The sequence below is a fragment of the Patiria miniata genome, unplaced genomic scaffold (genome assembly GCF_015706575.1).
Source record: "Patiria miniata isolate m_02_andy unplaced genomic scaffold, ASM1570657v1 HiC_scaffold_9, whole genome shotgun sequence".
NCBI lineage: Eukaryota > Metazoa > Echinodermata > Asteroidea > Valvatida > Asterinidae > Patiria > Patiria miniata.
Window position 1 is genome coordinate 4,826,811 of NW_024037076.1, and position 15,980 is coordinate 4,842,790.

A 15,980-nucleotide genomic window follows, 5' to 3' on the forward strand; every position below is an offset into this window, starting at 1 on the left:
CGATTCAACAAAGGGAAATATTTGGCAAGCAAGGAATGCTGAAAAAAAAAACACTTTGCGAACCTCAATTAGATACGAGGGAGGGTGAAATTGTCAAAATAAACGGGGGGTAGACCAATAAAGAGTGATGAAGAGAAGATCGTTTGAGAATCTAGTAGGAATAATCTTTGACATATCACACTTGGAATCATCTTTTAAGAAAAAAAGAAAATCAACTTTCATTGAAAGCGAGCTGTGTAATAATTAGAAAATTAGTATTTATTAAGGCAGCATAATCGAGGTCACTTTGTGCTGGTTCCTTTCATATTTGTTTTTCTTACAATGCGACTGTTCATTTTACTTATACAAAAAGCTGTAATGTCTTCTTTTTCATTAGCACACAAACTTAAAAAAACACCTTATTTCTAAAATCCTACTTTGCTAATAATTAGAAAAGAAAAAATTAAAAATACCCAAGTTTATTAAGATTATACATACACTGGAAAAAAAAAAAATTTGGAAAAAAATATGGCAAGAATGTTGGACTATAAAAAAAATTAAGTTCCACTAAATTTGAATTTCTACCTAAGGTTTTAGACCAAATGTACATATGCCCTGTGCAGCAACATTTATGCATATTAGTGCAACTCGTATGCTTATAAATTTAGTAAATTAACGAAAAGAAGTCTCTAGAATCTATTGTAAGCAGGTTCACTATTATAAAGAAAAATCTAGATGAATTTCATCTACTTGTGTATGTATAAAAGGTAGCTTCTATCAATCACCCCTCCTTGGTTTCCTTTAGGTAAGTTAATACAAAATCACAAACACGAATAGCACCATTTTTTTTTTTGAGACAGAAGTCCCCTATACTGTCACCCGAGGGTGACAGGTATTAAGAGACTGGTAATCTTTTTTTATTTTAGAAATCGCAGCTGCTAGGCATGGCCCTTTTAGTTGAAGCAGACGGGACCCGCCTTGTAGCCAAATCTCTGAGACCGTTCACCAAAGTCAAAGGCTGCAAAGTCCACGATGGGGAGCTGTTGCAACTTGGTCGAGTTGACGAGCAGGACTGTTTCTCCCTTGCTAGGTTTACCCTGGAAGTAATCATAGATAACAAAAGCTCAGACCAAGGAGTTTTAAAGCAGCAAGACTATAGGCACGCCTGGTAAAGTTGGTCCGAAACCAGTCTAATTCACAAGTGACAGTCAGTCGGTCATCAGAGTACAGAGACGACACTGGGCGTTGCCAGGATTTTTTCTTGAGGGGGGCAAAACACATGTTTTCCCCCAAATCCTTGTTCTTTCTCTAGCGAGTTCTCAATTTATCATTTTTCGAGGGTAGGGGGGGGGGGGGGGGGGCAAACATCCCCACTGACATCCCTGTGGACACCCATTTTGTTAAATGTGTATTACATTAATACCTATTAATGACTTCACACCTCTTTTTCTTTTTCTCCCTCTATTTTTTTGGGTGCTTTTCATGGGGGGGGGGGGCAAGCCACCCACTTTCTCCCCCCCCCCTCGCGACACCCATGCTCGGCTGGCACTTTGGGACCAGCAGTTCGGTAATTTCATTATCATAAGCCAGTTCTGTATTTCAACTGCGCATGTGCCCAACGATACGGGTCATTCGGGATAATCAAATACTCATGGAATTGAAGGCATATGAATGCATGAGGAGATGATAGCCTAACGCTTGCGCATTAATTACGAGCGGAATGGTCGTTCATGTAAAATCGCACAACATCACACAAGCAATTTTTTTACAGAATGACCTTTGACCTGGTCTCAATACTTCATCGAGACACCGAACTGGCTTACTGTTGATATACGCATGGATTTTGATGACTTCAAAAGGGTCATTCTTGCCAGGTTTATCATGTTTTTTTCTCGGAAAAATAAGATCAAGTAGTTCTAAACCACAAATGTGGGATTTGAAAAATGATTTATAGAACGTTGACAATATTTAGGAATCCATGGGTATTTCAGGAAATTTGAGACCACTTTCATTACATGGCTTGGTTTTTTAATTAACAAATTTTTGGCTCACACATTCCTATGCACACATACTGAAATTTGTATCCTTGTGGAGACATTTCTTTGTTCTCGTGTAGTTAAGTTTTCAAGTTTGAAAGTGTACTTTCAAAATGCTCTTATTTTAACCAAAATTATATTCCTTGGCTGAAATTTGGACTTAATATCCCCTTTCTAAAACTCTTCCATTTGCGATGCATCAACCCACCTTGGAAATTCCTAGTTTTTGAGTTGAAATTCATATATCTATTTTGTGAAAACCTTGTGAAGACGTATTCATCTATGGAAATTGCCCTTTGGAGACGTATGCAATCTTTTGTTCCCTATTGTGTGCATGTCTCCAGAGGGCACGGTGTACTAGATCAATTTGGTGGGACAATACAAAAATCTCTTCATTTGTTTAATTTGGTGACTTTTTGCTTACCTTGCATTCGTCTAGAAGGACCATCGGCTCAAAAGGAGTACCATACCCGAATTCATCCTCATTGGCTCCCTGCAGTTTGATGGCTTGGTCGAATGTCCCTTCCTCCGCGTCATACCAACCCACACTGCGGCTACACATGTAGGTGAAGTTCTGAATGGCGTGGGTGCTCAGCAGCCGCAAAAAGGTCAGCTGCACAGTGCTGATGCTGCTGTAGGTCAGCTGTATAACAATTTCAAAGACACATTTTCAGCATTTCAATTTTAAGGATTATGCTCATGGGGTTCCCAGCATGGGCGTCGCCAGGAGTTTTTCCAGAGGGCAGCAACGCACATTATTTCCCAAAATCCTTGAACTTTCTCAATTTATCATTTTTTTTTAGGGTGGGGGGTCATTGGCCCACCCCACCCCCATTGACACCCCTGTGGATGCCCATGTTGTTAAAAGTGCATTAGATTAACAGCAATATGACTTTGCACCTCCTTTTTTTTGGGGGGGGTGCTTTTCTAGGGGGGGGGGGGCCTCCTTGTCACCTCCTGATGACGCCCATGGTTCGCCGTACTTTATGAAATCAAAATTTCCGAAGTTTTCCCTTATGTTTCCTTGAAAAATTTCAAAAATTCCATGAGAAGGATGGTGTGAAGTTAAGAAGTGGTGTAGCACAGCTAAGTGGTATTGGAGACATGAGTAAGGCCACAAAAAAAAAGTCTCCGGTTTCTGGTATGGAGTTTGCCCAAAAAGTGGTGCGGCGACGCGGCTTTTTTTTTTTTTTAGCTGTTTTTTTTTGCTTCAAATGTCGGCTGATGACTGCAAATGGTGCCCGACTAAACTTAGTGCAAATATGTGGGAGTCCAGAGAGGCCACATAAAGCTTATTCTCGATCATAACCCCATCTAAAAACAAGTTAAACTGTGCAGCAGCAGGATTCCAGTCAAACCAGTGAGTTTGGCGGTTTTGAGACATCATCTTTTATTGAAAAAAAACCTTTTTCATTTTGCCGACGCGCATGGCTACGGCGACGCGCGCACATACCAGAAACCGGAGACTTTTTTGGGGGGGCCTAATGCCTGTAAATGGCAGGTCTTAGCTGTTGGATATCGAATGAATAAATTAATGAAAAATGCAATGATTTGAAACAGTTAAAAAATTGAAAAACTCCGGACATCTACAAGAAAAGTTTAAGATGTAAGTGCATGATTACAGACCTGCTCTAGAGATACAGAAGTATCCACAGAAATGTACACTATGAAATTGACTGGTAGGAATTAAACAATATTCCATATGGAAAAAAAATAATTCTGGGCTGAATATGGTTTGGTAACCACCCTTTTGCATACAATTTTTTTTTTACCATACCAAAGATTAACTTTGATTTTATAGAAATTAAAAAAAAATTCAGAGGAACACATACCGGACTTGCTTTAGTTTCACTGAACCAGGAGCCCGGCTTGCTTTTTCGGTAGCCACGCAACTACAAAGAGAAAGACAGATAGTGACAAATGAGGTACATATCCTGAACAATACAGTATTCACAAAAGATTGGTTAAAAATCATAGTCTATTTGTCTTCACCATGAAAACAACAAGACAGGACTCCTTGTACATAGAGGGCCTTTCACACTATGCACATTATCTGTGTGGGACCCCGGTCCAACATAATGGAGATTTCCCAAACCCTTTCACACTAACAAGAATCAAACATGGCTTCTACACAGGTCTGACACTCTACCCGGGGTAAAATCCAACCCTGGTCAGGACCAGGGTGGAGCGGCTCTACCCGGGTAGAAAATCCAAAATCTACCGTTAACTGTGTACACATCACTAGTGTGAGTGTGAACGGTCTGCCTTGCCTACCAATGTTGGATAGGACCTGGGCCCAATTTCACGGCGCTGCTAAGCACACAATTTTTTGCTAACAGAGCCTCCGTCTATTTTCCTGGAGACCGTAAGCATAAGCACAGCAAAAGGCACGCTTACTTCGGAGGGAAAATGTGCTTAACTTAGTGACATAACAATAGAAATCTCCATGCACGCGCGACCATTAGCACACACACACGCCGTGAAATAGTGCTTAAGGTTAGCAAATTTTTCTGCTATGCTAAACACAACTTTTCTGCTAATTGTTAAAGGTAGAGTCCATCATTTGCAGCCATCCAAAAAGTAACTGGCGTAATTATTGTTGAAAAACTAACTTGGTTGAAAGATAGTAAGGAGACTAAACTCCCTGTGAAATTATTCTTTCTGGGAAGCTGTCATTTTGAAGTAATCAACGAAAGAAGGCATTTCCAACGGTGATTCTTAAGAAGCACCGTAGGAAAATTTAAATTAGTAGTTCGTTTTGTTATTCAGCGCAGCGCGCACAAGTATTCGAACGACGCACACGCGCGCGCGGTTGTTATAATTCGTCGGATCAGTGCGCGACGTCGCGTATAGTTGCAATTCAAAACAATTCAAAACATGATTCAGCAACTTTTGATTTGAAATTGAGATCTTAGAATGCTGTTTTTCTCGGAATGTACAGCTGAAGCTTAGCTGAAACTTCATCAGGTTAGTTGCTCAGTATCCTTCATTAGATTTTGAACTCTTTTGTTGCTTCAAACGAACAAAATGCACAAATTACAAATGATGGACTCTACCTTTAAGCAGTGCCGTGAAATTGGGCCATGGGCCCAATTTCACGGCACTGCTTAACAATTAGCAGAAAAGATGTGCTTACTATAGCAGAAAATCGTGCTAGCCTTAAGCAAATGGCTCGGGTCACGTGCGCTTGGAGATTTCCATTGTTACGTCACTAAATTGAAGCACATTTTTCCTCTGAGGTAAGCCTGCCTTTCGCTGGGCTTACTGCTTACGTGCTAGCCTTAAGCAAATGGCTCGGGTCACGCGCGCTTGGAGATTTCCATTGTTACGTCACGAAATTTAAGCACATTTTTCCTCTGAGGTAAGCCTGCCTTTTGCTGTGCTTACTGCTTATGGTCTCCATGAAATATGCAGAGCCTCAGTAAACATAGAATCGTGTGCTTAGCAGCGCCGTTTCTTGGCTCTGCTTCAGTCAGACAACTTACGGTAAGCGTGTTTCACGTGTTAACGTGGAATTTTGGCTTATGCGCATGCATACATCCCATTACTAAGGTTTCTGCGCTTACAGGGTTAGCACAAAATTGTTCAGCTAGCGCCGTTCGTTAGCACAAAATGGTGATTGTAAGTGCGGAATTCTGTGGTAAGAAGAGTAATGCAATTGGACCCTGGTTGCACTTTTGAACCCATATTCATGTCAACATGGGTAGGCAAGACGAAAGTGCCAAAAAGCCTTTCATGGTTTTCCGATAGTTTGTGTAAAAGTTTAATAATTAGCCTCATTGATTAACTGACAGCTCTTTTCCGGATTGATTCTCTTTTTGTTTCAAAACAGTAAGTAAATTGCATCTCTATTGAGCAAGATTGCTGTTTGAAGTGCCAACAATGTAATAAATATGTGTAGTCGAGCAAGGAATTGTTGATATATGAGTGCATATTGATCACTACTTCACACCAGGTGGTTCATTTACTATTCAGAACTACTATTTCCACATTTTCAATAATAAATACATCAACAATATTGTGTGAGTGGAGAATAATCACAAAACCATGAAACTAATATTTGAAAATCAGGAGCCAAAAAAATAACACTAATAATAATAATAAAACAAATGAAATAAAATAAAAATAAAAAGTTATCAATTATTAAAGGGGGGTCCGCTCATAAGTTCGATGCCTTGTAGGTCCGAAATTTCGGACTTATGAGGCGTCGGACTTATGAGGCGTCGGACTTATGAGGCATAAAATGTATTTATTCTGCCTCATAGCTCCGACCCATCAAAAGTCCGAAACAGCGTTTGTGCATTGTCGGACTTATGAGGGTCAGACTTATGAGGCGTCGGGCCTATGAGGCGGAATTTATTCCTCGTAGGTCTGACGCCTCATAAGTCCAAAATTTCGGACTAATGAGGCATTGGACTTACGATACGGCACCATTAAAGGGACAACTTTTTGCTTATTAGTTTTCCATAAAGCGACTTCAATATCTGTTTTTATTTTGATTGGATTTCTCCTTATCTTCGATAAGAAAAGTTAAATCTTGCTTCAATAAGCGAAATGCATTATAAATCAAAAGTGACCAATGCTATGCACTTTCAAAATAACTTTATCATTTCCAAACAGTCTTGGGTAAAAATCTACTTCTATACTTGATCAACCAAATTCATGCACAAATGTAACAACCAAAGCTGACAAATTCAACATTCATCGCGAATGTAATGAAAGGTTGAAATGAGGGGGAAAAGCATGCCATCTTGATTTCTTTTTTTCCTTTAGTAATTTTTTTTGGGTTGTACCATATAAAATCAAAATGTAACATGAACGATGCAATATGGCATGCAAACAACTCAATTTTTTGATTGTGCACACGAAAAGTGAAAAATTTTCATTATGATTAAATTTTGTGGATATACCGAAGAGTCTAAATGACAAATACAACGACCGATATATGTGTTTACATGGAGTACATGTAATATTCGCTACACATTTCAATTTTCCCCCTCAAGATATTCATGGGAAAGAATGTTGCAACCTGACGCCACTTTCATCTCTGTATTACGGTCAGTCATTGCAAAAATGTTGAAAAGACATGTATCTGGGACTGAGAAACATTTCTACTTTTGTAAGGAAATACTTTGAAAATGTTCTTGACTCTCCATAGACTTTGTGCACAACCCCTGAAGTGGTGTCTGGATGCTACATTCTTTCCTATTCATGACTCACGAACAATTAATTAGTCCTGCCAAAATCTGGCACAATTCTTAATAATTTTTTTAAGATTAACTCATTTTAATCTAAAATATGCTTCAAATTGTATAACATGGTAGTGATTACAGGAAAACAAAACGAAAACAGAAGTCTAAATTTGTGTACCACATCTTCCAGGAGATAATCCTCAGACTTCAGCACAGATGGATTAGAATGCAGAGAGAGAGAGAGAGAGAAAAGACACAAGATACCAAGAAAAGGTTAACATTCCAAAGAAAAACAATATTATTAGCCAAGATGCAAATCACATGTAATGCAAGGAGGGGAAGGAGCAGGGGTATGTGTGCATTTTGCGCAAACGAGTGGGATGGGCAAAAAGCACCTTTTTTTTTTTTCTTAAAGAAAACAACTGCAACTTGAAACATACGGCCCTTGTATGGCAAAACAGTTTTAACTTGAAAAATGAGATTTTGAGAAAATTGAATTTAAAGTTTGAACGTTTTTTGACTGAGTTGGAAATGAATGCATACATGTTTAGATATACATTTCTTCAAATTTTGAGCGTATTGAAGGTTTGGAAATATAATCACAATTGTGAATTGACAGTCTATCTTAAGTTAGACTTAATGTTATGAGCTGTACTCAAAGCATGCATAAAAATGAACTGATCTTCCTTGTCAGCTTTATTGTCAGCTGGTATTGAGTTGCGAGTTGGGCTGCTTTGCCGTAAAAATCAAAGCCACGTACATGACCTTATTCAAAATTAAATCGAAAACTTAGGTGTGATAGGTCATGCTATCTCAGTAAAAACAACTCTCAGAAACAAAAACAGTTTCAGTTTTACTCATCTAAATGTGGCCAGATCAGAAGTAGTATTATCTCAAAACCCAAGTTTTCGAGTTAGGCTGTTTTGCCATCCGAGAGTTGCATATGTTGTCCTTCCTACAACCCTCAAAAATATCCGTTTACAATCTATAATGGTGTTGTAAAGTGATTTGGTACGTTGTCTGTGACGTATTACCGGGGAAAAATAGAGTACGGGTTGAAAATGTATTGTGGGAGGGGAGGAGGGGATTTAAGAAAAAGACAAAAAAAGGAAAGTGCAAAAACTGCAAATGGGCAGCATCTACTCATGGTTTAAAAGAGGCTAAATCTGGCAGGAGCAGGAGTTCGTCTAACTACATGTACCCCACCCTTGCTTGGACATTTTAATGGGATGCTGGGGGGTTGGAAATTGGAGAATACAATTGCAGCTTGATTATAAGGGGATATTTAGTCACAATCAAAGATGGGAATTAATTAGGGATTCAATTTAATTGGTTAATTGCTGTAAAACGAAAAGTAAGAAGTAAGTTAGCAATTGTCAAGATGCTGATGCAATCTTAGCATGCAAGAAAGAAATATATATCAGACAAGAATCAACAAATGTGCATCAACTTTATGCATAAGAAAATGTTGCCTCTTACTTTTTTCATCTGGGAATGTGACAGAATGAATAAGAAGGAAGGCACGTTATAATTGGAAAAATGTTGACAAAGTTTTTTTCATTGACAACGGGTATGCATTTGCAGAAAAGTTTCAACGTAAACATCTTTTGGATCAAGCAATTTACTTGAGCAGAGAGTGGTTGAACCAGTAACAGTTCATTTTGCAAACACAAAGCATGTTTCCCATAGTGCAGTCCAAAAGGACAATTCCTCAATTTTTTCTCTAATCAAAATCTGCATTTAATTCTTTGAATAAAAATCGCCATTAACATTGATTAGGAATGACTTATATTTTGAAGAGAAAAAAAAAACATCTCCATTCTCAGCTTTAGTCTGCTTTGTACCATTTGTTTGTGTACTGGCAGAATTATTTCAAAGTATATTTGTTGGCTTAAACTGTAACTAAAAACGCCAAGGCTTTGTCATTAAAATGAAAAAAAGTGGAGATGTGATTTACACACATCCGAAATCACATTCAAAGCCCAGAAGCTAGATGTGAATCAAAGTTGATCAATTAAGATGTAACTCTTTGCGTTAACAAGTCAATATCACATCAATCTATCTTGGGCTAATATAGCAAGCGGATGTTTCAGCTCAAGATGACCTCTGCTAGAGACAGAAAACCAGTAAATATGTCTAAGAATTTCACAGCACATTATTTTAGTTCAATCTAATCAAGGCAATGAATTCTATAGTCTGAGAATAATCCATTCCATGTCACAATTTTTCATTGAATTGTAAGCTTACAATGGGGTTAAGGGAAATAGACATGAGTTTGGGCAGTCTACTGATCAAAATTGTATCCACTTATATCCCTCTTGTATTTTCACTAGTGGGCAATTCCATAAAGTTGGACGTACATGTCAGACACTTTAATGAGCTGCTGTTGGGAAAGTGAGTGTGGTATACCACTAATAATGTGACATCTAATGAGTAGAAAACAATAACACACCAAAGTAAGGTAGCACCACCTTATCGACCTTGTACATGTACATCATGTGGTCGGACGCACGTTGGACCTTAAGGTATTGCCCTACTACAGGGTGAGTCAACAAAAGCGGAACCCAAAGAAATGCATTTCATATTTAAAAAAGTATGTAGCACCAAAAATATTTATGACTTGGAAGCCCATTTATTAAACTACTTTTCAGTGAGAAAATTATTTCAATTGTTCTAAACGTTAAGATGTTATCATTATTTAAACGAAGTAACCCTAAAATCAGTTTCTTCCAAAAAAAGCAATATATTGTGTGTTCTGACTTTTTGGAACAACAAAGAAAATGACACAGAATACTTGTTTCAACAACTGCAGAACACAATATCTTTGTTGACAACCCTGCTTGGGCTATCAAATATAATCCACTGTTTTAGGGACGCCAACTTTAAAAGGACTTTGTTGAATATTTTTAACTTTTAAACTGAGGTTTTATCGCTGGTGACGTTGGAAGACAATTTTAACGACAATTGTTGAAATCGCATTTGTTGGACGAAACAGATATTAGGGTCATTTCGTTTAAATGGTGATATAATTTGAACGGATTGAGCAATTTAAGTATTTTTTTTTCATCTAAAAGTAGTATATTAAATTGGCTTACCAGTTTTTGGTGTTACATATTTTTTTAAATATGAATTATATTTCTTTGGGTTTGGGTTTTCATTTTTGACTCACCCTGTTCATCCTATCTGGTGAGATTTCTTGCCTTGTTTAATATAATCCTATCCTACATACCTCATCGCCTTGTTGGTCCGGATAGATGCAGGTTTCTCCTTCAGCGGTCATGTTGCAGAAGACCTCCAGTGCATCCTTTGTGCAGCCCTGGTTGGGATCCACCCAGTAATGACCTGCAGAACAATCAGTCAAACAGAACGGATATTATTCTCAGTTGGGGGGAAGCGCAGATACCGACGCATCCTCTTGCTGTCCAGGCTCAGGCTTTTCATTAAAATAACCTTTATAAATCGTAACGTCAGTGCAACAAGGTCGTAACTCCATTTTGCAACAAAGTCATATCTCCCGCGAATACACTCCATGCAACATGGTCGTATCTCGACGACCACTATGACTTCATGTGTACATCCGAGTTATTTTAAGTGAGATACAACCTTTTGTCATTCTGAAACTCGCGTTTCATGTACGGCCCACTTTAGGAGATATGACTTTGTTGCATGGACACATTGAAATGTCTTCAGAGACAAAAAAAATCACAAATAAGAGGCTTTATTTTTTTTGGGGGGGGGGATGCCAATTTCAATATTGGAATCTACCAAAAAAAAACATATTGGCTTTTACCCTTTTGACTTCTGCGAATGTTGTAATCAAGTGTGTCACAAGTCCTGCACAAGAACATCACAAGTCCATTACTGACGTATTTGTGATAAAATAATACAAACTTTGATTATAGATCAAGCAATCCTAATGGTCCAAAGAGGGAGGTCAGCAGCTTGTTGTCAAAGTTCAATTATTTGAACTCTGTAGCGATGTGGCCAGCGTCTTTTGGCAACAAGTTGTTTGCAAAATGATTGCGCATCAATTTTTTATTCGTGCGATCATTGGCCGACTGACTATTTAAACTGGCCTATTAGCAGTTAAAGGCAATATACAACATTTGCAAACATAAAAAAAGTACCACATTATCATGAAGTACCTTACTGCACTGTTAGTGAATAGTCTCAAACATCCTGTGAAATCATAGCAACTGTTGTGAAGCCATTTTAAAGAAAAGTGGAATATTTTTATCAATTTCCAACAATGGTCGGCTTGGAAAAAAAATGCCTTTTTTTTCATACTGCCCCCAACTTACCAAATTTAGTTAGTCCACATTTTGTTTGCAATCGGTTACACATGCACACTGTGCAAGCCTTTTAGTCTGATTCCCTGACCCGACAATCTCTAAACTGCTCCGTTTCATCTGAAGTAGGGTCGGGGACCAGACTACAAGAACAACATTTTTTGTCTTGGTTTTCCCAGCATTTATGAACACAGAACTGTAGACAGGTTAGTGTATCAACATTTGCTATAAAATGCTAACCCCCCAAATCCATCCAGTTTTGAAAATTACAGCAAAAGCAAATGTTGTATATTCCCTTAAGGTTTGAAAATCCTGATTGTTGTGGACCTACCATCTTTGAAGTCCTTGTGGCTGAGATAGAGGTCCTTGCAGGTTCTGGCCGGGTTCTTGATGGAACCGATAGGGTTCTTCATCTGTTCCATCTCCTCCTTCAGAGCGCGAAGGGAAGTGAACAACTGCACCAAGGCTTCCATGTAGGCCTATCAACAGACAAACAGGATACAACAATGCTGAAAACTAAAGGTGTGCTTTTGCGGGTGATTTTTGGAGCTGGGGTGAGCTGGGTACCTTTGGCTGTTGGGGAGTGGCGGTTCTACAGGGGGGGGGGGGCTACAGGGGGCTTTAGCCACCCCCCAAATGTCTAGCCACCCCCCAAATGTCTAGCTCCCCCCCCCCAAAAAAAAATCCATAAAAAAAAAATTGGACTAGCAAAATGTAAGAATTTGACGTACATGGGAACGTTCTCCCCCTAAATGAGAAGGGTGCATTTGTACACTTAATATAGTGTGCCTGATTGTCGGATTTTATCAGCGCCCACCATTGAAAATATGGCACTAGCCCCCCCCCCCCCCCCTTATTGTAGTGTTAAACATCATGTTTGTAGCTACTGTATCCCACTATTATGCCCACTCATAAATAGTTTTATGATCAAATACCATAAAATGTTGAAAAGTACACAAACTTTCACGATTTTGTTAGATGCCATTTTACTCCATGCGCGTCATGCACCACAGTGTTCTCAACATTCCCTTATATAAAGATTCTATCAGCTGTTCTCAAGTTGTTCTCAAAGACAAGAGGGTTTAGCGTTTTTAGACTTCACCAGGAGGCGAGGCCAAGGCAATCGAGAACCTTCTAACCCGTCAGCCATGCCCGTGTATAAAAACAGCCAGTGCGTGTTATCGCGTCCTCCGACGCGAACTGGTTAACAGAATGAAAAAAAAAATTAAAATCAGGCAGTTGCAGAAGGACTTACACCCCTATATTTTAGACTGATGGTCAACGCAACCAAAATTTGGCTCAGCTTTCCACCCACTCTCCCTGTAACACACAACTTACTTCTGGTAACTCTCCATAATCAAAGTAGAAGTAGTCCTCCGCATTCTCTGGGATCTGATTGTCTTCAAAGTCTTTGTCAGGTTCCGTGTCGGCATCCATGCCAGCGAAAGGATCGTCGCCAGCGGCCCTCCTTCTTCGTTTAACTGAGCCCTCATAGCTACTACCACTGCTGCTGGCCTCCCCACCACCCCCGCCACCACCACCGGGCGCTTGGGTGAACGGGGCGTAGGTCCCTCCTGGGAAATCCGGGGAGAAGTTGGGGTAGAGGTCTGGACGGATATTCAGGATGCCCTGGTCCAGTAAAGCTTGCAGGTACTGAGCGGACAGAGATGTGTTTTGTTTAATTTCAGAACTTTTCTGAGCCAAAAAAAAATCAACGATAGCCAAACATCTTCTGGCAATTGTCGGAGTTTGTTTACGCAAACATGATCTGTTTAGTTTCATTGTAAATCCAGCATCTTATACCTGACAATGCATGTATTCTTGAAACTGCACAAAAATGATATTTTGTGACTTATCAACAAATAAAATCATACAGCACCATGATTTGTCAGATAGCAATGGGCTCAAAGTGGCATGAACAAATAGTGTACATCATAAACAAGCAAACACAAATTGTCTACTAAAGTTTGATTTCAAAAAGTTAAAAAAAAAATTATTTGAATTAAATTAGATTGGGGGGTTTTCCTTTTCTTTTTTTCTGGAAGAAGTGAAGTTCGACTCAAAGCTCAATTGATTACTTACTGCTGCACTTGCTTCTGGTCCCTAAAACAACAAAGGAAATGAGAACAGATATTGGCAAATTGTCAATTGCCACACGAAATAGCAAAGCTTGAATACTAATAAGGGAATAAATATGTGCTTGGCCAGTTTTTAAACAAGCACGTTTAAAAACGAGATAGGGGCCTGGTCACCGATAATGATAATGATAAAACATTTTAATACCGGTCAAGCACATCGATTTTGACAAGATTTATATCCTACTTCAGGTGTCGATTGCTTAAAACAAGGTTTTGGGGGACATTCCTACTTTTGCCTCAGCAGGTCACATATTTATTCCCATTCACAAATACCTGTCAGTCAAAAAGTCAAAACAAGTAAAATATTCACAAGTTTCCAGTGATTTTGTTCAACAATTTACGTCATGTTTTGTTAAACAACCCTCTGGCCATGTTATGGTATGTGCCTCGCGCCTGTAGTGCTAAAAATCTCCTAATATGGAAATTAGCGCTGCTTTGCGATGTGGCGCAAAACGCAGGAACTGTGTTTAAAACCAGCCGGGGTTTTATCAGTGGTTTGAAACGTCCCATGAGATGGGCGCTTGACCAATAGCAATGGGTAAACTGCTTCAGGTATTTATGAATGATTATTAAAAGTACAGTTTCCAGTACTTTCATTTGACTCTGAACATGAAATTGGAAAAAATATAACTGTTTGTATCAAAGCCTTCACTCTATGTGGTTCTTGGTCCCATATTTAACTGTCTGTCTGTCTATCTGTCTGAATGTCGATTTGTTCGTCTATTTCATGAAATCATGATATATTTTCCTCAACTAAAAATTATGCTTTAATCAAAACCTTTAAAGGCTGTGACTGAAAAAGAAAATCATCAAATAATTAAACAAGATCTTGGTCCTTTTTACAAAAAATGAAATCCTTTAATGGTAAATTTTTGTTCACTTATATACTTACTGGAGGTCCAGGCGGTCCCTGATAAAAAAAAAAGAAACGGGAAAAAAAATGTAAGAATCAATTAAATGACAGTGAAACATTTCGCCTTGCTCAGAATGAAGGCAGGAAACAGCTATCGTGTCAATGAATAATCGTTAAAATACTGTAAAATATTGGTTAAAATACTGTAAAATAATTGCTAACACGACCCTTCCCTTCCACTGGGCTGGCTACTGGCCTGAAGTTGTCGTATATACATTTCTACATGTACAGGGTACTTCACACCATACAGCGTGTCTCAAAAAATGTAGCAGTAAAACAACATTTATTTTCTGAGGAAACTAAAATCGTTTCGTTGGGTAAAAAAATTTACCATGAGGTGATAGAGTGTTTCTTTACCGTTGACAGGATTTTTGTGCGATATTTAAACCTTTTGTTTAAAAGTTACAGCAAAGCTTGTAAACATTGTCAAAATCTGTTTGGGCCACTTTTCAGATTATCTGGTATCTAATGAAAGGCATTCACCCACCTTCTTGGTATGTGAATGCCTTTCATTAGATAGCAGATAATTTGAAAAGTGGTCCAACTTGGAACTCAAGTCCTTTCATTTAATCAGCTCTATCTCTGGACTGAGATGGCCAAATGAGATGGGATAGAGACCATTGTGTAGAGTATTTACTATACCTTCAGATTCAATAGATAAGTTTTGCAAAAATACAGTGCTGTTATTTTTAATATTGATGGATTGACTGCTACATTTCCATTGACACACACTGTATGCACATCCTTTACGTTACATACCAAGTGTGGACATTCCATTGCTTTCGTGTAGTTAAGAAAAACCAGTGCAAAAAACTCATTTTTCTCAAACTGTGAAAACTCTTTCAACCCAATTTTTTTTCTATGATCCCCTTTAGTGTTTCTCTTCATTTTGCCACAGATACACCTAACCCAAAAATGCCTCTAAACCTGTTTTCCAGAAATGGGGAAACACTGTGTGGACTTGCCCAAGTCCACACAACGTCGCCTCTACCTGGTTTATGTGAGTGGACCTCTTTTGTTCGGAAGTCCACACAGTGAATGTAATGCCTACCCAAAAAACCAGTGGGCACAGGCAGTATATCCCTCCAACTGGAGCTTTCATGAACGGTGGCACAGCATCCACTGTTCATGCCCAGAACCCATACAGGAATGCTAATTTGTAATATGTCATTCAGCTATTTTGTATTCTAATGTGTGATAAGTGCGATATTAACTTACCGCTGGTCCAAGATCTCCCTTGATGCCAGAGTCACCACGCAGGCCCTGGGGGCCAGGGGGTCCCGGGACACCCTGTGCATAGTTAAGAAATTACAAATTTAAGACAAATAGACACTTGCACATTAATAACTTCTTAATATTGAAAATAATTCCCCTCAATTTAAACTTGTTTTTATATTTCTTGTTAGTTGCAGGTCCCAATAAGCCATTTGCGA

The 15,980-nt window shown here is 38.8% G+C and overlaps 1 protein-coding gene across 1 annotated transcript in view; it reads right to left on the minus strand.

The window, feature by feature from the left end:
- LOC119720717 (collagen alpha-1(XI) chain-like) overlaps positions 1-15,980 on the minus strand; it is a 78,577-nt gene continuing 62,597 nt past the window's right edge. Inside the window, exons 47-56 of the mRNA XM_038190528.1 lie at positions 15,766-15,837; positions 14,527-14,544; positions 13,579-13,599; positions 12,835-13,149; positions 11,828-11,975; positions 10,437-10,549; positions 7,386-7,412; positions 3,848-3,907; positions 2,440-2,658; positions 1-1,076 (exon numbers count right to left, since the gene is read on the minus strand). Of these exons, the coding sequence (XP_038046456.1) occupies positions 933-1,076; positions 2,440-2,658; positions 3,848-3,907; positions 7,386-7,412; positions 10,437-10,549; positions 11,828-11,975; positions 12,835-13,149; positions 13,579-13,599; positions 14,527-14,544; positions 15,766-15,837 (1,137 nt within the window). The 3' untranslated portion in view covers positions 1-932. The remainder of the gene's footprint in view (positions 1,077-2,439; positions 2,659-3,847; positions 3,908-7,385; positions 7,413-10,436; positions 10,550-11,827; positions 11,976-12,834; positions 13,150-13,578; positions 13,600-14,526; positions 14,545-15,765; positions 15,838-15,980) is intronic.